The sequence below is a fragment of the Barbus barbus genome (genome assembly GCF_936440315.1).
Source record: "Barbus barbus genome assembly, chromosome: 42".
NCBI classification, from domain to species: Eukaryota; Metazoa; Chordata; class Actinopteri; order Cypriniformes; family Cyprinidae; genus Barbus; species Barbus barbus.
This window is the reverse complement of record NC_136720.1, coordinates 24283573-24306769: the sequence shown is the minus strand read 5'-3', so window position 1 is coordinate 24306769 and position 23197 is coordinate 24283573. Positions and strand designations below refer to the sequence as shown.

Genomic DNA, 23197 nt, shown 5'->3' with positions numbered 1-23197 from the left:
TAATGCACTGACTCATTATTTGGACTGGATTTGCAATAACAACCCCATACATTTTATAATATATTCTTATTAGTCAAATTGCAAAAGGATATATATATATATATATATATATATATATATATATATATATATATATATATATATATATATATATATAAATATATATATAAGGGATAATATTTAGTTGTTTACTTGTCAACAACGCAAAGACTGATGCAAGCAAAGTTTTGAGATCTAATTAAAGTTTTAAAATCCATGTTTTTCGCCCAGTATGTCAAACTTTCACTATGTTACTTGTGCAATGGTGTCCTCTAGTGGTGTGTTAGAGGCACGCATTAACAATCTAATAATTTAGATTTATTCACTTTAATTTTAACATCTCATCTACATTTTTAAACCCTCCATTGGTTATATATATATATATATATATATATATATATATATATATATATATATATATATATGTATATATATATATATATATATATATATATATATGTGTGTGTGTGTGTGTGTGTGTGTGTGTGTGTGTGTGTATAATAAATTAATTATAAATATATATAATTTCTATCTTAATTTAATATTATTTATTTATTTATTTATATAATGTAAATAAAGGTTATTTAAAATAAAGTTGCTTTAAAGCCTCTGACCGTCCAATCGGCTGTAAATATCAGCTCAGCAACTGTTTAGTAAGCATGACATTGTAAGATTTCAAAATCATTGCATAACACTCCATATGCATTTCCTTGCTATTACCTCGCATGACAGAAGTTCCTAAACGTATTACTTTATGTAACCAACAAAAACAGCAGACTGTTAATGGCTAATGGGTTAATGGCCCCTTCTGGCTCCTGCTCTGTCCATTATAAGTAACTGCACTCACTGATCTGTAGAACAGACGTCACTTACAGTGCCTTTCTCACAGCCAATCAGAGGGCGACTTCAACAGCCCTGTGATTGGCTGAGTTTTAGGCGGTGGGCCTTGCCTTGACGTCATTGTCAGCTCAGCCAGAGATTGGTCAGACCTTCCCATTAAAGAATTACACAGTCATGCATATATAATAAACCTTGACAAATCATTTTATTTACGAAATTTAAAGTTTTGAAAAAAAAAAAAAACTTCTAAGAACTTAATTTGGACAACTTAAAAAGGCGATTTTCTCAATATTTAGATTTTTTTGCATCCTCAGATTCCAGATATTCAAATAGTTGTATCTCAGACAAATATTATCCTATCATAACAAACCATACATCAGTGGAAAGCTTATTTATTCAGCTTTTCAGATTATGTATATATCAATAATAATAAAAAAGACCCTTATGACCGGATTGTGGTCCATGGTCACATATGTCTATAGGTTTAGCTTTATAGATAAACCAAGACTATCCCACTGAAACGACAGTCACTAAAACAAACTTAAAATTAAATTGCATTGGGTGAGCAACAGTCCAGAGAATGTTTTATTGTATTTGACCATCTATATTTATTAATGTAATATTTATTAAATATTAAATAAGTAAAAATTATAAAATCATAAAATGACATACTCTTGAAAGAGGATTATTGTCATAAAATTATAAATTTAATCTTCTCCTACCTTACTACCTCAACAATGGTAGTGTCCTGAAAAGAAATTCTCAAATAAAACATAAAAAAAAAAAAAAAAAAAGTTAAAATACAATCAAAAATAAAAACATCATAAACTGCATTACAGGATAAATACAATTAAGAATTTATATGGCACCCCTTTTTAAATAAAATGCAAACTAAAGGGCTTAAATAAGAAAAAAAAACACTATCCATTCATAATGATATAATATACAATTATATTCTTTAAAAAATAGTAAAGCAAAACATAAAATTAAGAACTTTCTAATAAAAACAAATGATTAGTATAATTTAATACATTTCTCTTATAATACTTTCGGTTTCATCCATTCACTTTCCCGTAAGCGCCACACCTCGCCCCCTGCAATGACGCCTAAGTCACCTTATCCCCTGATTGGCCAGTCACTGCGTTCGGTCCCGCCCATTCTGATTCCGTCACGCACCCTCCTCAGCGACGGGGGTTGGTTGAGAGTCCGCGCGGCGGAGAGGGAACAACAGAGCTGACAGCAGCGCGCGACTCCAGTCACGTCAAGGAGAAGATGGAGCAGCACACAGGCGCCGCGGAGTTCAACTTCTTGTTAGCTACTGACTCCTACAAGGTGAGCAGAGAGCCACAGCCCGGGCCCGGTGTGCTGTTATATACCGGCGAACCTGTGAGTGAGAGGAAAATGAGCGAAAGAGAACGAGAAATGAAGGTGGTTTCATCCTTCAGGCCGTTAACGGTTGAGTCAGAGTCAGTCAGGTCGGTAGGCCGAGTGTGTGTGAGGAGAAACGACAGCTACATCTTCATCTGTGTTCCTCTTTAGTAGATTATGTGTGTTTATGTCGGAAATAACGGATTACGAGCAGATACGAGTGTGAATTACACCTAAAGGGCAAGAGGCGCGGGTCCTGAGGGGGATTTCTCTTCAGAATCAAAACTGAAAGCACTTGCTTACTCAGGAACTGAATGTAATGCTCAACGGAATCGGATAAAGTTAATCAGCATTATTTAAGCGATGTAATATAACGGTGAGATATGATTTTGACCGATAACGCTGCTACTAACCTACAGCTAGACCTAGCCTATAGGTTGTTTGCAGTCACGTGGTTCTGAGGGTGCAAAAAAAATCAAAATATTGAGAAAATCGCCTTTAAATCTGTTCTTAACACTGCATATTACTAATCAAAAATAAAGTTTTGATATTTAAAGTAGAAAATTTACAAAATATCTTCATGGAACATAATCTTTACTTAATATCCTAATGATTTTTGGCATAAAAGAAAAATCTACCCATACAGTGTATTGTTGGCTATTGCTACAAATATACCCCAGTGACTTAAGACTGGTTTTGTGCTCCAGGGTCACATATAATATGTTCTCAGTGTAGTGCATACATAGGTCTTTGTTATTATAAGCCAAAATTAATCATTAGAAAAACTGAAATACAGCTACGATAGAATTGGTTGTAAAAGGATTTTATATCTCACATTCTGTAAGCTGCCTGGAGACTGATGTTGTAAAACATTTAAATGACATCAGTTTAAACATTAACTTTGCAAGCCCTAAAATACTAAAACTGAAATCGAAACGGAATATACTGTTAAAAAAAGATTAAGCATTAAACTGGAAGATAAGTCATTTAGTGAAACTAAAATACTAAATTGAAATTTAAAAACTAATAATTCTATAGTGCAGCTGTCTAAATAAATTTTACAAAAGAATATTACACAGTAAAATCTCAAGCGATCTCTTTTAGTCTTCCCTGAAATGAAGTGAGAGAGTCCACTAGCATTCATATCTTTAAAAAGCGTCTTAAGACATACCTTTTTAAAGTTGCTTATGAGCATAATAATGTGCTTTATATGACGTCTTTTTAATGTACTTCCTTATTTGCTTATACTTTTTTTTGTGTGTGTATTTTTTTTTATTATCTTATGTTGACCCTGTTTTTAATATTTGTTTTATGCTTGTGAAGCACTTTGAGTTGCATTTTATGTATGAAAAGTGCTATACAATAAATTATTATATTATTATAAAAGTAAAACAGAAATTAAAGGTTAAATTCAGGTTAACAAAATGACTCGCACTTAGTATTTTACAATGTAAGTGGTGCTGCTGACGTTCATGCATGCAGCATATCTGCCGAGTCTTGCCAACATGTGAGGCAACCAACATTTTTGATCTTTCCCTTTAAGAAATTATCAAAAGCAAGTATGTTATAACCTTTGTATCTGTATTAATCTTAAAATATCCGTTGTAGGCAGGTTTTACTTTGCTGTCCTGAAGTTGTTGCTCACTTTTCACCTCAACTCTGCTCTCTGTCCTTGGGTCCAGAGTGGCGACATTGACTGCAGTTGTGTCTGTTATGTTGTGGATATGGTCTCATCTATGTTTAATCAGTGTTTTCTTTCGTTAGTATTGGTAGAGGACGGGAGTGGATGCCTTTGTCTTTTATCCTCCCACCATGGATGTAATGGGATTCTCGTGTTTCGCGTTGAGGCTGATGATACGTTCATTTAGCCTTTTAAAGGGACGCTTCATTACTTAAGGATCCTGCAGAGGTCATTGCAGGGTCAGAGATCACGTGTGGAAAATAGCTGGTTGTTCCTTATTTATTCAGTCAACACTACAGTCTGCTTTCTGGTTTGTTGTTTTTCCTACTCTTTTGTTTCAGGAGTCAGTTCATTAGCTTTGACCTTATGATGCTTCTCTTGATGTTTAACGTTCAGTGTTTACTCTCCATTCAAGGTTTTGGCTCTGATGGAAACAGGGCGAAACTGTAGAAGCAAGTGACATTTAGAATAAGAGACGATGAGAAGGAAGTAAAGATGACACCAGGAATGAGAAAGGGGTGTGGTTAAGATTTTATGGTCGAATATATATGGAGTAATATACAGTACTGAGCAATAGAGAGCATGAGATCGTTCAGTGATCATGTAGAAACCTGAAGAATGTGTTCAGATTTCAACAGCAACCATCCACTCCCATGAAGCATTGCAAATGACAGAATGAATGGGTGACACTTTCAAACTAATTTGGGTAACACTTGATTTTGCGGTGTCGTTGTTACACAAGTTACATGTACTTACTATTATAAGCAAATTATGCATAATTACATGCAAGTAACCCTAAGCAAAACCCTAATCCTAAACCTAACCATATAGTAAGTACATGTCATGTACTTAATTAATATTACTCCGTAATTAAATATATAATTTCACTGTAACAAGGACACCTTAAAATAAAGTGTAACCCTATTTTGTAAATAAAATAAACATAATTCAAGAAAAAATACTATTTCAATTTCTCTACTTAAAAATTTCAGGTTTAATTCAATACGTTGCTTTACATTTATTTGTAATTGCAGGGTAAAAATTCAGCTCAAACTGAAACAAAGTTAAAATAGAAGCCCAAACTTACCTGTTTTCTATAAATATATAAAATATAAAGATGAGTGTTGAATAGTTTTTGATGCACAGTATTGTGAAGGATTCAGATTTTGTACTGTACTCTGCATTAATTAAAGCATAAAAATGTCACCAGTCAGCAGTAAAACATACTTAATATTAGTTTGCTTTACGGAAACTTTTTTCAGTTTACTCAGTTATTTGCACAGTTACTTTTCAGTTACATTTCAGTTACTTTACCGAAAGTAGAAAAAATACAATGGCCCATTAGTAAAAACAAAAACTAAATTGAAATTTCACACTGTGCAGTGTGCACTACTTGGTATAATTTTCTATAAAGTCATAGTTTTTGATTCGACTGCATCATTTGTAATTCTTGTTAAACTTGTACCCTCAAATAGTTTTGTTGCACATCACAGTTTGTAATGTGATTCATCTCAGAGCTTGATGGTTCATGGCTTGAACTCTTTATTGAGGAATTGTTTGAAATCCCTGTGGAGAAAATGAATCTGTAAAGTCCTTGACTGCATATGCACGCTCTGTTGTATGTGTAATGTTGATTGATCAATTGATGAGCACATGAACTGTGGCATCGTAAATGGCATTCACTGGGTTTGTGTTAACAATTCCATCTGGTGTTGCATCTTTCCCCTTTTATCCTCAGTTGTCTACATCACAATCACATGTTTGTGTAGTCCAGGAGATTTCAGGCCTTTATTGACTAATTGCTCAGCTTGGGAACATCAGATCAGGTCAACGTACCTGCACGTACCTGGATTGCTCAGTTTTACAACTTGTTTACAGTGTTTCACTTTCATTTGAGTTTGCCACACCTTAACATAGCTTCTTATACAACCTCCGTGGCTGTTTGCCTTGATCTGAAGCCTATTCTGTGGCATTGCCGTATCCTCCATGCACACAGCCAGTTGTAGCGCATGCCTGGACCGCATGCAGCTGTTCACATGAATGGGCTATTCCAGAAGGGAGAGTGCCTCCAGACCCTAGCAGGACCTCCTCGGCTGCTGATCCACAAGGACTTCTGCCCTTTGGGAACGCTGGAGGGGAAAAAGCTGCATGAAATTTGCTCTTGGAGTGCAGGGAGCAACCACAGTAGCTGTCAGGCATAACCATGAGGGTGTAACCTTTCCCAGGCTGGGCCGTACACAAGAGAGCAGCCAAAAAGTGCCAGGGAAAGGTCAGCATGCACAAAATATCAGAAGGGAGCTTAGTAGGTTGCCTGTTTGATATCTAGTGTAACTGTAGTTACATTCTCAGCATATAATGTATTTATATCACAAGTCTTTGAAGAGCAAGAGGGCAAACAGGATTTTGTTTTTCTTTTTTTAAGAAAATGTTGCTTGTGCAAGAACAAGTAAATAATCTAAATAACTAGAACCTTTTGTTGCACAAAACTAGTTATTGTGTTAGAAAGGCTAAAAAAAAGAGCATTTACGCACATCCCAGACATCCCAGAATGATGTGCTTCAGTAGTGTAATCTGAGTGCACTCCCCATTCACAAGTTCATAAGTGTTTGATTAGAAATAGTGCAGGGTCTTTTTACTTTTGCAACTTTTAAAGGTGAGGTATGTAGTTTCTGTGCTTCTGGTGAGAACTAGTGGAAAAATAAAACAAACAACCATTGCAAATGCTCCTTACACTTTTACGATTGTTCTTATCCTTACAATATCTTACCATTTTATCTGGGGCTTGACAGTACAGAGCTAACATGCATGGCAAAAAAAAAATTTAGTTTACCTTACCTGTCGAGGAGAAATCTTGATTGAAACCCAAACCCAAATTCCATCAGTTGTCCATCTTGTAAAAGCGTTGTACAATACGCAATATTTCTGACTAAAATATATATTTTGCTGGAATTTTAAACCTACAAGTAAGTGCATTTTTTATGATAAAACTACAGTAAATGTAAAGTGACTGTAATGGGGTAAACAAAATAGCCTAATACAAGTCTGTGCTTTTGTTCTTATTTTCATTTTTAGTTTATTGAATTTAACTTCTGCTTTAAAAGCATTATTTTTGTTTTTAGGTTGTAATATTACAATGTTAGAATGAAATGTGGTATTGACCCTTTGTCGCACATAATAATATAGGCTTTGTTTTATTAGTTTTCCTAGTCTTTAATATGTATTGTTTTGTTGGAATACATTGGGCAATATGTAAGATATATATTAAATACAGATAAAAAAAATAAAAATAAAACAAATTCCAGATTCAAAAATTAAAATACCGAGATATAGACCGTGTATCGCAAATCAGCCAAAAAAACAGAGATAAGAATTGTGTCTGGAATGCTCAATGTTTCCTCTTTTGGCAGAGATAAACTAACGATTGGCAATACTTATAATAGTCAGTGCACAATAAACTGGGTTAAGAGATTTTATTTTGACAAAAAAAGAAATTACAAACTTAAACTTTAAAACATATGGTGCATTAAAAAATAATGAATTGAGAGATAAAACTTCCTGGAGAGACACTAACCAGCTAAAACGCTCTTTGAGCTGCACCTCCGCCACCCAAGTGATCATTTTAAAGGCACCACCACTTAAAAAAAAAACATTGTATAAGCAATTTTCACTCAGACATTGCTAGTAAATTTCACAAATAAATGGCTAATAGCTTTTTTGAGGTGCATGATTTGATGTATCATTCTTTTGCCATATCAATAATGGTGCAGTACGAGCTATGTGTCAATGCGTAATACTTAGCGTCAGTTAGAATAATAGTAGTAGTAATGTCCACCAAAAAATGTGTGTAATATGTTGCTGGTGGTCTTGAATTGCTGGCAGACGAGCTAGAATCAAACCCAACAGCTGTCTAAATTACAGGAAACTGTGGGGATACAGACGCACCCAGGCTTGTTGACATCCGTTACTATATTTGCAATTTTAACACAGCCGTGTTATTTTTTATGTATGGTTCTTTGAGTTTATGATTTGTATGTAACATGTTGTAATTTCTTTCTTGCAGGTCACACATTACAAACAGTATCCACCCAACACCAGCAAGGTGTACTCTTACTTTGAGTGCCGCGAGAAGAAGACAGACCCTACCAAGCTCAGAAAAGTCAAATATGACAAAACGGTCTTCTATGGGCTTCAGTACATTCTCCAAAGATATTTAAAAGGTACGTTTGACACGGCTGTCAGAACTACTTTAAGTTGCAAATGGAAAAAGCAGCCTTGCTGATAATTTTGGGTTGTGTTCACGGCACGCTCAAGAATGCAGCCTGCCCTTCAAACTTAGATAATAAAAATAATAACATTGTTTTTTCCAACGGGAAAAAAATGACTTTCTTGTGATGGAGCCAGTGTTAAATGACCAAACTGGATGGTAGAGTTATGGGCTAAGAATATAGCGGTTTGAGTTTAAGATGTGTGACTAGCAGTTAGGGGTGGGCGATATGGAAAAAATATCATGTCACGATTTTTGTTAGAAATATCACGATTTTATCACGATTCTTTGTCATGTTGGTTTTACTATTTTGGTTTTACAAGTTATCTGAGCATTACAGTCAAACTAGAAAGACAAAGCCTTTCAAGGTAACAAAACAAGACATGGCGGATATTTAGGTCAAAGTGGGCGAAGATAAAAATCTTTGTCATTATTTTATCTTTCTTATTAAAAAATAAGAACAAAGATACACATTACAAATACACATAATATACAAATAAAACAAACAGTGCTCTATTTTCAGGTGCAATAGATGTATTTAGCAGGAGCATTCAATGAAATTGAATGAACAAATATAAAAATTAACAATACATACAATAACAATACAAGTCAATGTGGACCAGCAGCTGTTTGGTTACCCTCATTCTTCAAAATATCTTATTTTGGGTTCAGCACAAGAAATTAATAGAGGTTTGGGACAACATGTGAGTGAGTAAATAATGACAGAAATTACATTTTATGGTGAACTATCCCTTTAATGACAGTCGACAGCATGTTTAGTGTCCTGTCCCTTTAAGACCTGCACGCATCTAATATACAGGCACGCATCCGTTTCTCTCTTAACTATTTACTTTCAGTTTAGAGATAACCAACTGAGTCTGTATGTAAACCTTGTGTGTTTTGACAGTATTAGCGCAAAAGATAACTTAGTTGAGTAATCAGGCGCTGTTAGACAGGCTTTTTAGTGCGCGTGCTTCAGGTGTATGCGCTCAGAAAAAGCGCACGTCAGATCAGCGCGCGAATGAAACAATTAACCAGCTTGTATGTGAATAATGTACTTTTGCGATCGCGAATAAGTGCAGTGTCCTGTCAGAATAACTCTACTGCTGTTTGTCGTGTTGTACAGTATATAGAGACGGAGTCGCCAGAACTGTATTTGACATAATGTGTGCTGTAGCACGATACTACGATATTTCTTCAAAAGCAGATCGTGGAGACATTTTAATCGTCCACGATCAAAAATCGTCATATCGCACACCTCTACTAGCAGTCTGTTTTGAGGTTGTTGTATTCGCATGCCGCTCAAATGTGGTAAATTTATAAAGGAATTTTGTCTATTTTTACATTGAAAAGGATTTCATGGTTCGCTGGGGTGAAGGCTTTAGAAATTATGTGATAGAATGAAACAAGACAATTGAACATCTGCTCTTTCACCCAAAAGACAAAAGACACCTGCCCGACGCAGCCCTGGTCACAGTTTCAGTCTGGATTCTGCATAAATACTCAAGTTGCATTACTTCTGTTTCTGTTGTTGTCTTGCTTTGATCCATTTCAATCAGCGATTGTCATCATAGTATTTCCATACTTCAATTATGTGAAGTAATTTTTAAACCAGTGTTATTTTAGCATTATTGAGATGCTTTTATAGTTATTATTAATATTTTGTATCAATCAATTTTTATATTTTAAAAATTATCAGTTTTAATTTTAAATTTGGTTGAAGTTTTGGTAATTTTGTTGTGTGATTTTTGTCATTTTTAGTATGTTTTTTTTATTTTATGCATTTTGTACTTTTTGGTTATTTTACTTTTAATTTTAGTTATTTTAGTACATCAAGTTACCAAATCAAAACTAAATTTCTCATTGATAAAACGGCAAAATGTTGCTTTGGCAACTAGCTGAAATAATTTTTTATGATCATCATTTTATTTTATTTCAATTAATGTTTATTTTGCTTCAATAATATGTAACGAAAATGTATTTTTAATGGTTTTAGTTTCATTTACATTTACATTTACATGTAAATGTAATGTTTTAGTTTCACTGTTAGTTAACTATAATAACCCTATTTACACAAAAAATGTTTTAAAGTCTCAGTATCTGCTTTAATAATACATTAAAATGTATTAAAACACAAGTAGAGCTGCAGTTTTATTTTTGAGGATACTGTGCCTTTAAGACAGTACTGGTGGGACAAAGCTACACTGTGAGCAAGGAAGAGTCCCTTAATGCAATAAAGCAAGGATGTAGGAAAATGTGCAATTAAACACACACACAGGGACACACCAACCTCTCTATTGAGCAGTGTCTTTTTATTCCTGTATTGTTTAGCCACTACCTTGAAGTGTGTGATACTATCGTCTCACTGTTGTCCCGTCTCTTTTTGCGCTCACAGGACAGGTCGTCACACGAGAGAAGATTCAGGAAGCAAAAGAGGTGTACCGGGAACACTTTCAGGATGATGTGTTCAATGAAAAAGGATGGAATTACATTTTGGAGGTATGGAGAAGCTCACCTCTGTGACATTTCTGTCTGTGCTGAATGTTTTGTCCCATCAGGGATGTTCAGTCATGTCTTTTATGTTACATCACTGCAGAAATACAAGGGTCACCTGCCCATCGAGATCAAGGCTGTGCCGGAGGGAAGCGTTATCCCACGTGGGAATGTGCTGTTTACCGTAGAAAGCACAGATCCGGAGTGCTACTGGCTCACTAACTGGGTAGAGGTGAGGCACGACCCTGAACTGATCCCTACAGTGTATTTATATTCATTTAACACTAATCTAAAGTGACTTACTTTTCTTTCTAGGTTTACATTTTTTCTGTATATGAGTTTGATTTTCATAGGAATACATATCTATGGCTTCACTTCCCATTCTCTACCAGTTAGTATGGATCGGGCCAATATAAAGGAGTTTAGGTCCATTTGACTGATCTTTTTGATTACACGACCACGACTTTCGCACTGTAACTTTCAGACCCTTTTAGTGGCTTTTTCCCATAGAATATACATACTGACAAACCTAGTGACTTTTTGGATAAACCTTAGCTATCGTTCAGTTGGAAGATGTCGCAGTGCTGACTTTTTGGTTATACCGCCCAGCACTAGGTATAATTACATTTTAATGATAAAAAATCATGTCTAGTCAAACAAATTTATAAAATGAATTATTAGATTATTATTCCTGAATCCTTGAAATTGCATTACCATTTTAACTATTTTATGTTTTTATATAGAATACACACTTATGAACTAATCATCTGTTTTGCATTGACCCAAAAATATAAATCCGAAATATAATTCATGCAGATCCAAACAGGAATGATTCAGTCACGATACTCTAAATTCATTAGGCACTGTATATTAGCCACAGAACACACAGATTTCATGATTCACTAGTGGAGAAAACCGTAAGGTGCCTGTTTTGGCAGCAGGATCCTCCTTTGGTTCATAATTCAGAGGAATTATATATAATTAGGCTTGCAGTTTACATTTCTCACTGTAATGACTACAGTGTTTTCCAAACTTTCCATATGACAGATCGGACGATTTGTCAAACTTGCTGTAACAGACTGTGCAAAACGAGACAGGTCATACCACACGACTTTCTTATTAGGATTTAGTGTTAAACCTGCTGAGTCATGCTGACAGTGTGACATCCAGCCACACCTGTACAGTCGTCACGAAATACTACACTTGTCACCAAGGGAACAATCGCTTGGTTTCTTTTACTCTTGGCATTTTGAGTCATTTGTGTAGTTAAATCAGCTTTTTTTTTAATTCTTTTACAGATGACTCAGAAGGTTTTGAATGTATGGCAAATATGTTGTCATGCTTAGCTGGTAAATTAAGTCTCTCTCTGTTTGTGTGTGTATGCCCTTGGCTCTCAGTACACACTGTCACCACCTATCTATTCTCCAGTGATTGCAAACAAGCGTCTACTTCCTTTATGATGACCATGAGAAGGCACTGATGCTTACGAATAACTGAATTGTTTGGAGATTTTTCAGACTCACAAAGTGACATTTAACTGATAATTAAAATATTTAGTGTAAGCTTCTCTTAAACCTTCATCCTTTGTGTTGTGAGGGTGGAGAGAGTCACATGCTGGCACATTTGGCTTTACAGTCATTTTTTATTTTTATTTTTTTTCTTCAAAAAACATGTTTTTATTGTGTTTTATTGTGTTAGTTAGCTTTTTTTTTTAGTTATTTTTTAAACTAGTCAAAATAACCCAACTGCAGTTTGATTGAGATTAATTGAAATGCACAATGAAAAAACATGATTTCTGAGAATTGTTAAAAACGGAGTTATGTTTTTGCAAATTAACTCTTCAATGATAAAATCAAAAAGGCTGTTTTAATTATATGAATATGTAGTCTGACTAGCTGCTGTGATTTTGGGTCACTTGTAAACGCAACATGTACCACTTTTCCAAATTTGTAATGAGAATCGTTTATAAATATGTTGCCAACCAAAGAAAAACTTTAAGGGCTCCATGTGGTTTTCTGCCAAAATAAAAGCTCCTTTCGTTTAATGTTTGAAAACAAAGAAATTAAGGCACCATAAATATTGTATGTCATTTAAATAATATATTGTCATTTAAATAATATATATGTAAATTATGTAATTTTACTATATTTTCTAAAGTTATTTACATATATTTATTATTAGTAATGTAATAGTTATTACTCTTTATTATAATTAATAATAGTTATTGTTTTATTAATAATTTATTAAGTACTCGTTCAAGTAATGAAAAAAAATTATTGTAATTTATATATGTAAATTAGATATCATTTTACTGTATTTTCTTAAATATATATATATACATTTCCATTTGTAAGTCGCTTTGGATAAAAGCATCTGCTAAATGATTAAATGTAAGTGTGTGTGTGTATATATATATATATATATATATATATATTTGAGGTGTCAAAATTAGCGCGTTAACACAGGCGATTACTTTTTTCAGATTAACGCGTTAAAAATATTTAATGCAATTAATGCAGGATTGGCTCGTCAACTCGTCAGTTCATTAGTAGAGACTTTAAGACCTGAAGTGGGTCAGAAAAGGTAAAGAGAGTTGTGAAAAAATAAGATGCATGTCAGATCAAATAGGCTAATAACCAGCTGCTGTGATGTCTATTAATCCAAGAACAAAAGATAAAAAGAGGAAGTCAATAACTTTTATCGTTTTAAGGGGTTCATCTACAGTGCCCTCCAAAAGTATTGGAACAGTAAAGACAAAATTGCTCTGTTGGCTGTGGAGTCAAGGCATTTACAAATATGATTAAAAGATGAATATGAGACAAAACTACAGAATTGCATTCGATGATGACACACACAAACCAGGATGAAGATGAGGGAGCTGACTTTGAGAGAAAAGCAAGCAATTTGGATGCTAAAAGAAAAGAGGAAGTCGGTTAGAGGTCTAGCAAAAACAAAGGGCATGGAGAAATCAAGAGTTTGGAAACCACCAGCGACACCAGCAGCCAACAACGACCTGATCGGCTGAGAAAACAACAGTAGTTGATGACAGACAAATCATAAAAGCTGTGAAAATGAACCCTAAAAGACGTGTCTGTAAAATCACCAACAACTTCCAGAAAGCTGGGGTGATGCTCTGACAATCTACTGTCCTCAGGAGACTTTGACACAGAATTACAGATGCTACACAGCAAGATGCAAACCTCTGACCAGCACCAAAAATAGAAAGACAAGATTAGAGTTTGCAAAAAAGTTTTGGAACTGTGTTTATGGACCGATGAGACAAAGATGAACCTTTATCTAAGTGATGGGAAAGCAAAAATGTGAAGGAAAAAAAGGGAACTACAATGATCCCAAGCATATAGCCTCATCTGTAAAGCATGGTGGAGGTGGTGTCATGGCATGGGCATGCATGGCTGCCTCTGGAACAGGCCCTCTCAACTTTACTGATGACTTAATGTATGATGACAGTAGCAGAATGAATTTGGAAGGGTACAAAACCATCTTGCCAATATTCAAGAAAATGCCACCAGATTCATTGGGAAGTGCTTCATATTGCATCAGGACAATGACCCAAAACACCCTGCCAGTTCAGTCAAGGAATTTATAAGAGCAAAGAAATAGAAAGTCTTAGATTGCCCAAGTCAGTCTCCAGATTTAAATCTGATTGAACATGAATTTCACCAGCTGGAGAGGAGAGTAAAGGCAGAAACTCCCCAAAACAAGCAACAATTGAAGTTGGCTGCATTAAAGGCTGGGAAAAGTATTTCAAAGGATGAGACTAAGAGTCTGGTGATGTCTATGGGTCCCAGACTCACTGCTGTGATTGTGTGCAAGGGATCTGCAACTAAATAATAGCTTTTAATCTTTTATATCTGCCTTATGTTCAACTGTCCCAATACTTATGCTCACATCAATGAGTGGGATGAACTCTAAAAGTGTTGTTCTTTTTATTTGGTAAAACATGTATGTGTTGAAACGGCTAAAAATAAAATATGACATTCTGTAGTTTTGTCTCATATTCATCTTTGATATTTGCAATATTCATCTTTTAATCATATTTGCAAATGTCTTGACTCCACAGCCAACAGAGCAATTTTGTCTTTACTGTTCCAATACTTATGGAGGGCACTGTATATTTAATTTAGAATTTAGTTTTTGGTAACTATTCATTTTATGTATATTTCTGCTGAAGGGCACAGGTAGATAAATATGTAATTTATTATAATGGGTTCATGTGAAGATTGTTTTAAGTTCACTTAAATTAGAAGTTAAGTCTAATAATTGTTCAGATTGATAGCTCTCAATCGTACTGTAATGCTGAATGGCTACAGTCAATGGTTAAATATTAAGGGGAAAAAACTATTTCATAGAGACATATTGATTTCAGTGATGCTGGCCTTCAATCATAAAAAATATGCCATTAAAAAAATATTAAAAATATACTGTCTTTTAGGGATGCACGATATTGGATTTTTGACGATATCCGATATGCCGATATTTTTCGTCTAATTTTGGCCGATACGATGCGGCATATATATATATATATATATATATATATATATATATATATATATATATATATATATATATATATATATATATATAAACATTTATTATTATTACATATATTATTACATTTATATATATATATATATATATATATAAATGTAATAATTATTACTATGTATTATAATATTTTTTTAATAGTTACTGTTATTACTAATTTGTTAAATACTCATTATTTTATAATAATAATAATGATAATAATAAGGGGTGGTTCAGGTTTTCCTTCCTTGTTGTCCTTAGCTGTTTACATGCCTGATGTTCCTGATCTTATTTATTTTATTTTTTTAAATCTTATGTTTCATTAGGGCATTTTTTTATTTGAAAAGACTTTAATTTTTGTTTGACATAATTTTATTAGGTTAGAAAGCTGTTGATTAATGTTAACCAGTAGCCAAACAGCTATTTAAGCATAAGCATGTTTTAAGAAATTAGAGACGTAATGCCCACTTTTCATGATCCATTCAGTTCCTGATGGATAAAATCAAATCCCATCCAACATTTTTCTCACTGAATATCCTGTTTCAGGATAAGGTTATTGAAGTAAAATGGGTTGCGACTTAGATTTTTTGAGACTACAATGAGAAATGAATGACATCATTATGAAATGAGGATTGTGTGGGTTTAGCCATGGTTTGGGGCAAAAAAATCATCCAAAAGTGACCAAACTACCACAGTGATTGCATTACAAATCACTGTCCTAGAATCTCAGATGTTTAGATGAGTTGAATCGGGTTCATGTGATTGGGACACCAAGATGTTTTTGTGCCCAAAAGCTTGTGTCCATGGCTTATCAGGGTATGTGTGCAGTATATTGACTTGACTGGCTGGTCTTTAACAAAGCATTTCTGCCTGGCGTCCCCTTGTATGTGTCCAGCAAACCCTCTGTGCAGTCGCTGTGTTGACTCTGTGACACATTCCCAAGCATTTGGGTCGCATCAAGCTTTAGGTTGTTTTTGGATTCAGGTTCCAGCTGACTTCACGTTTGTTTTCGCGTTTCAAGAAATTCGCAACTTTCAGATGTGACGATACATGATATATAAGGTGCATTAATTGGGAGGAAACTCACATGACGTGTTTATTAATTGTGCAGAAATGCTAACAAAACAACACGTTTCTGATAGTTTAATGTAATGAACTGTTACAGTGATGCAAAATTGTCTCCTCAACAGACTATCCTGGTTCAGACCTGGTATCCCATCACCGTTGCGACGAACTCACGAGAACAGAAGAAGATTTTGGCCAAATATCTCATGGAAACGTCAGGAAGCCTGGAAAGACTTGAATATAAACTGCATGACTTTGGCTACAGAGGGGTTTCATCTCAAGAGGTGATGTTTATGTGTTGCTACACTTCATTTGAAGTGCTAAAAGCTTGGAGAGACTGTTTACTGTTACCCAAACCCAACAACTCTGATTTAAGTACATGCATGAAATGTCTAAGATGAGACTCTATCCAAGTCAGAAGTGTCTTCTTACTCATATTCATAACATTCAACTGTAAATGCCAAGCATTTTATTCATACAGTAGTACATATCAAACATCCTCCACCCTGTAATTTTCTCTTGATGGTTTAGTTTCTGGACTAGCTGTGTTTATACTTATGTTTTGGTTTCAGACGGCTGGTATCGGCGCATCTGCACACTTGGTGAACTTCAAAGGAACAGACACCGTGGCCGGGATCGGTGTTATCAAGAAGTACTACGGCACCAAGGACCCGGTTCCTGGCTTCTCAGTTCCAGCTGCAGAACACAGGTGGAACAAGTTGAAGCTAAGAGCTTGATGATAGTAAATTGCATTGCAAAGCAATGTGAATTTGCCTGAAGAGTTTCCTCTTACTGTGTCGTAAGCGAGGTATAAGATAATGTGGCCCAATGCATTCTGGTTAGTTAGTGCTGCATCGTTACACTTCTCATTTTCTGCCCTGTACCAGGAGCTGACAGCGCCCTGTTACATAATTACCAAAGACCAGTGTTTCTTCACACTCCAGCGATTTGTAGTGCAATTTTTTTATGTCGTAAACGGAAAATGAATTTTGCACCAGTTTCAGTAGTGCTTTTGAAATTTAGTCTCGTTTTGACACACAACATGTTCTGTACAGTGCTGCTTCCTAGTGGTAGATATCATAACTTGAGTACAATCAGTACAGTGGTTTAGGAGTGATGTTTTTGCAATTTTACAATATTTATAATATATAGTTTTATAGTTTGTATAATTTTAGTTAAAATTCAAGTGAAAAGTAAAAAAAAAATTTATCCATAATGCTAGAAAATTGCAGAAAATCACATAATATTAAGAATGTTATTTAATAATCATAGTAATAGTAATAATAATATAACATTATAATAATAATAAAACAATTCTGAAATAATTTAGCAATTTTACACAAACACACAAAATATATATGTGTCTATGCTTGGATGTTTTATAGTGTAGTTGTAAAAAGTATAATTAATATAAAAATAAATAAAGCCTATAATGCTAACACACACTATGCATATGCAAGTATTACAGACTTGACAGATGAAAAAAATAAAACTTTGAATTAATATTGTTTAAAAGTATAAAACTTATATGCACTGTATACAATTTTAATTAAAAAGTTGTATTTTTTCGTCTTTAAAGTCTGTAATGCTAACAAATAAGTGAATTGCTGGGAAAAAGGTATAATTTTAAGGATAGGTAATAGCATTAGTAGTAATAATAATAAAAGAACAGAGTAGTAGTAGTAATAAACTTAGTTGTTCTTAAATAATTTAGCTTCTCTGTCTTGATGTTGCCTGGTCTCACTGACTGTGTCTTTGTATTGCAGCACAATCACTGCCTGGGGAAAGGACCATGAGAAGGATGCTTTTGAACACATCATCAAGCAGTTCCCTTCTGTCCCGGTGTCAATCGTCAGCGACAGCTACGACATCTACAACGCCTGCGAGAAGATCTGGGGGGAGGACCTGAGGAGTCTGGTCGAGATGAGGAGCGCAGACGCCCCGCTGGTGGTCCGACCGGATTCAGGAAACCCTCTAGACACGGTGCTAAAGGTAGACATTATCACATCAAAAATCATCTTAACTATGGCTGGCAACTGATGAATTATTCTATAATTTGTAAATTTCATGTTTTTATTTTTTATGCATAGCATGTCCATTAAGTCAATTAAATCTTATTTTCCAGGTCCTAGAAATTTTAGGAAGGAAATTTCCTCTGATTGAGAACTCTAAAGGCTATAAGGTGCTTCCGCCCTACATCCGAGTCATTCAGGGTGACGGTGTGGACATCAATACTTTACAGGAGGTGTGTATGTTGTCCAGCTCACGTCAGAACCATGACTGTATGCTATATGTATTTAAACTCATTCTGTGCCTGATTTGTTATGTTACACAGATTGTGGAGGGCATGAAAGAGCACAGATGGAGCATCGAGAACATCTCGTTTGGCTCAGGAGGAGCACTGCTGCAGAAACTGACCCGAGATCTGCTCAACTGCTCTTTTAAGTGCAGTTATGTGGTGACGAACGGACTGGGTGTAAGTGTCGAGCGATGGCAGATTTAGCTGTTCCATTCGCTGACTTCAGTCTACAATGTATTATTCAAATCAATAATATTAAGAAAATAAATTATTCATTAATAAGATGTTGTTAATTACAGGTCAACGTCTTCAAAGACCCTGTTGCAGACCCCAACAAAAGGTCAAAGAAGGGTCGGCTTTCTCTTCACAGGACGCCAAATGGAGATTTTGTTACTCTGGAAGAGGGGAAGGGTGATCTGGAGGAATACGGAGAGGTACGTGACTAAAAATGAATCAATAAAATCAACTACAGTAATTAAACGCATTTGACTTAATACTAATGAAGAAGAATGTTTATTCACTCCCAAGTCCTTAAACAGTATTAAATCAAGTTTAAGGCTATAAAAGTTTTGGTAACACTTTACAATAAGGTTCATTAGTTAATATTTGTAAACATGAACAATACTTCTACAGCATTTATTAATCTGAGTGTTAATATCAGCTTTTACTAATGCACTGTTAAAATCTCAAGTTGTGTTTGTTAACATTAGTTAATGCACTGTGAACTAACATGAATAAGCAATGAACAACTGTATTTTCATGAACTAATAGTAACAAAGATTAATAAATAGTGTAATAAATGCATTGTTCATGTTAATTAATACATTAATGTTAACAAATTACATCTTATTGTAGTGTTACTAAAGTTTTAAATATCTTAAATGGTATAACAAAAGTCTTCATTATCATTTTAAGAGGTCTTAAATTTGGAGAAAGAATTGGGATACGGCCTAATGTGATTAATAAATGTGAAAAGGCTATGATTTAATTACATTTTCAAACATTCTGCAGCTTCAGAGCAGTTCGCAATCAATGAATTATATGCATTTATGCCAAACAATTGCTCATGATTTACTCTTGATCATTTATTGAAGTGTTTGCTTTATGGTGTTTTTATTGTGTAATATGTTACAGATGGTTGTAAGATTGTATATTTTTATCGCCCTAATTTCAGCTGGAAGTAGTAAAGCATTGACATTTCAAAATAAAAGTCCCAGAGTAGTTTGAGCTTGTTCATAATTAAAAGTCCTGCATTAATGCATAAAACCTTTTGTTGTTGTTGTTGTTGTTTCCTTTTCTAATTACTACTGATATTCAGGTTATATAATAAACTGTATCTGATTTAAGATTAATGCAAATTCTTGAATCTCTGAAATAACATTATTTAACACATTTCATATTTAGATGTTACTTATTGCTTTTCATTTATATAATTTGCACGTATGGATATATAAGTGCATAAACCAGTTTAAATACACATGCATGTATTGAATAAAACATGTCTTGAGTATTTTAAACTTGCATTTACCCTGTTTTGCAATTGAATGCATACCTGATTAATGAATTAAATCATATATTTTGACATTGTGAGACATACCCGTATTAATTTTGTTGTAGTCAAATATTACATTTGATTTTAAAAACTCCCTAAAACCCTGATAATTGCATACGTCATCTTGTCAGTTCATTTTGACCGTTTCCTCGCCTCCTCGCAGGATTTGCTGCACACTGTGTTCAGGAACGGGAAGATTGTAAAGACGTACACCTTCGATGACGTCAGAGACAATGCCAAGCTGAAGGAGAGCGAATTGGAGGAACTGCTGCTCTGAGAGCGTCTCCCATCAGCCCTCCTCCCACCCGAGAGAACCTGCGTCCCGACAGACGTGAGGACACACAGTTACCCCACGCTCAGTGTACAGAGCTGTTCTATGTTTCTGTCTACTGACTCTGCTATGCTTCAGTGTCTCTTTAACACGGCGGATGAGAGCAGTTCATGCTATTCATGCTATTTAAATCATTTAACTGTGTATTTGACCAAGCGTGCTATTGATCACACGTCTTTGCAGGAATGGAGACGTTTATGTGTACGTATACCGCGAGAAGATTTCGCTTTGCTTGACTGTAGGACTGAAAGATAATCGTTCCGTGTTTGTTAAATGTGAATGTTGTGTGTAGGGTTTATCACTTTATCCAAGGATTGATCTATTCCTTTATGCAAAGGAGTCGGCTGAACTAGAGGAATACTTTCATTCTCTTTTGTTGGCCTTGTTTATTTGCTGTCATTTCTGGTTTTATTTGAAAGATGAAACCTAAAAGAGCATGTTTAGGTTGCATTTCACCGTAAAATCAAGAGGAAGAAATTAGAAACTTAATTTTGCATAAAGAAATGAGCATTTTTGCATTATTTCCATGACATTTAAGCATATTTTATCACAAATTCCCACTATACTGTGTCCAGATGTTTTACTTTCATTTTTACTGTAATTCTTGACATTCTCATTGGTGATTCTCAGTAATCATTCTTTGAAAATGTTAAATGTTGTTACTGTTATGCAGTATTTTTTTTTTTATTTCAATAAAAGGATTTATTTATTTATTTTAATTAGCATAAATTAAAGCACACATGCTGTATAAATTCTGTATATTTAAGTATGTGTGTGTATATATATATTCTTTATGCAAAATATAATATCTTAATACTTTCTTTTGATTTTTGGGGTGAAATATGATCTGGACTTGTTCTTGACAGGATTCATCCAAATATAATACACCCTTTCCTTTTTGCAGAGTACATTATCCTGATTTTGCCAACATGTTAAATGCTACATTAAGATCATATCTGACATATTTAAGTCAATGAAAAAAAAAAGTTTTTTTTTTTTTAAATATTACTCACTACGTTTTATTATAGAGCGGCAATCACTTTAGAAAAGCTTGGTTTTACTATTTTCTATACTTACTGTTTCAAACTCCAGAATCATCATTTTTTATGACAGACGTAAATACCGCCAGAGTTAAATATCCCTAGTCCGAATAATGTGGCCAAACTGCCTCCTCTCTTGTATATATCGGCGTGTGTGTTTGTTTTGAGAGAGCTGGCTTCTTATTAGTGCAAACAGAGATCTGTTCTTATTTTTGTCTAATGCCCATTTTGTACCAAAAGAAAATTCACGTATCTGTTAAGTTCTGTAGGACTGATGTCGCTCAGTCAGTCTCTGGCACGTGTGTTGATATGCATATGTGTGTGGTGCGAGTGTGTGTGTACATACTTGTTTAATTGACAACACTTGCTAATTATAATTTCATTGATGTTTTTATGTATATGTTGGGTCTCCCTTTTTATTTCAACCGTTGGGATATTTTAAAACTAACATGACCGATGCCATTTTGACAGCATATTAAAACAACAATGACAACAGTCCATCATTTTTGCTAAAATGTTATTATTTCTTTTCCTTTTTTATGGAATAGTGAAAAAGATGAAAGCATTCCCTTTTATAGTTGCTGTAAGGACAGTAAACTTTCTCAATGCACTAGCCTTCAATCTAATTATGAAATCACTTCATTTTGATGACGAGTTTAAAACTGTGTTAAGGAAAATTAGTGTGAAAGTTTAAATAAAAAGCAATATCATACCAATTCGGGTTTGAGTTGTATATCTCTGGATGCAACACATGGTCATTTGATTTAAAAAATACAAATAAAATCTTTTACTGGTCTATTTGGCAGCAGCCATTCATTGCACAATGTACATACAGTATACTTTGCTATTTTCTATTTTCAACTACAAGCATTACAAACTGATCATTATTAGACTTATTCATTCATAATTTTGTTCAGTTGCGGTGTCTGCAGATACCCAAATGATACTTTTCTGCCCCAGAACAGTTAGCTAAAAGTTAAAAAAATGTTTTCAACAAAACACCAACATCCTTTTATTATTTACATGTAATTAATCTATAATATATACTCTGAAAATATTTTAAAATAATTATTAAAGTATAATGAATATGAAATATATAATAACTGCAAATACATATAATAAACATAAGTGGTTAAAAATATTTATACAGTACTTGTTTTGTCATGTAGTGTCCGATAACAATACTAAAATCGCTCCAGCAGCAAGCTGTTGCTATAGTAACTTTTCACATTGTTATCTAACTTTCTAACTTTTGCAGTCATTTTGTGGAACTAAAAATACCGTTAAATATATATATATATATACACACACACACACACACACACACTTAAATGTGAAAAGAATACTTATTTTTAGACCATAATACTTTATATGTAAAATAATCACTACATTTGAAAGACAAATATTGTACTTTTCACGCCACTACATTTCTATCAAGGTCTTTAAAGCATATATATATATATATATATATATATATATATATACGTACACTAGGGATGTGCATCTCCATAACTGAGGCCGATGCGATATGCATCTCGATGCATAGCCAACGATACGATACATTTAGGATCCATATGAAGCAGCTATCGATGCGATGCGATACGATTCATCCCTATTATGATGCAGTGCGATTCGACTTTGATTCTATTCAACTTCGATGCAATACGATGCAAAGGAAAA

At 34.2% G+C, this 23197-nt stretch overlaps 1 protein-coding gene across 1 annotated transcript; it reads left to right on the top strand.

Moving 5' to 3' along the window:
* The first annotated feature begins 2085 nt into the window (after positions 1-2085).
* On the top strand, positions 2086-22313 carry LOC306861760 (nicotinamide phosphoribosyltransferase-like). Its single transcript, XM_079404224.1, has 11 exons — positions 2086-2211; positions 7989-8145; positions 10588-10691; positions 10789-10917; positions 16421-16579; positions 16868-17004; positions 18062-18287; positions 18421-18540; positions 18631-18771; positions 18894-19028; positions 20310-22313. Exons 1-11 carry the CDS (start codon positions 2152-2154, stop codon positions 20421-20423), a joined length of 1482 nt encoding a protein of 493 aa, XP_079260350.1. The 5' UTR covers positions 2086-2151; the 3' UTR covers positions 20424-22313.
* The last annotated feature ends 884 nt before the right edge of the window (positions 22314-23197 follow it).

Bases quoted from the DNA above. Each gene is read 5' to 3' on its own strand.
- LOC306861760 (XM_079404224.1), top strand. From the start codon at position 2,152: ATGGAGCAGCACACAGGCGCCGCGGAGTTCAACTTCTTGTTAGCTACT. The intron at 17,005-18,061 runs GTGGAACAAGTT...TTTGTATTGCAG, and splicing joins GTTCCAGCTGCAGAACACAG to CACAATCACTGCCTGGGGAA. The intron at 18,772-18,893 runs GTAAGTGTCGAG...TGTTAATTACAG, and splicing joins TGGTGACGAACGGACTGGGT to GTCAACGTCTTCAAAGACCC.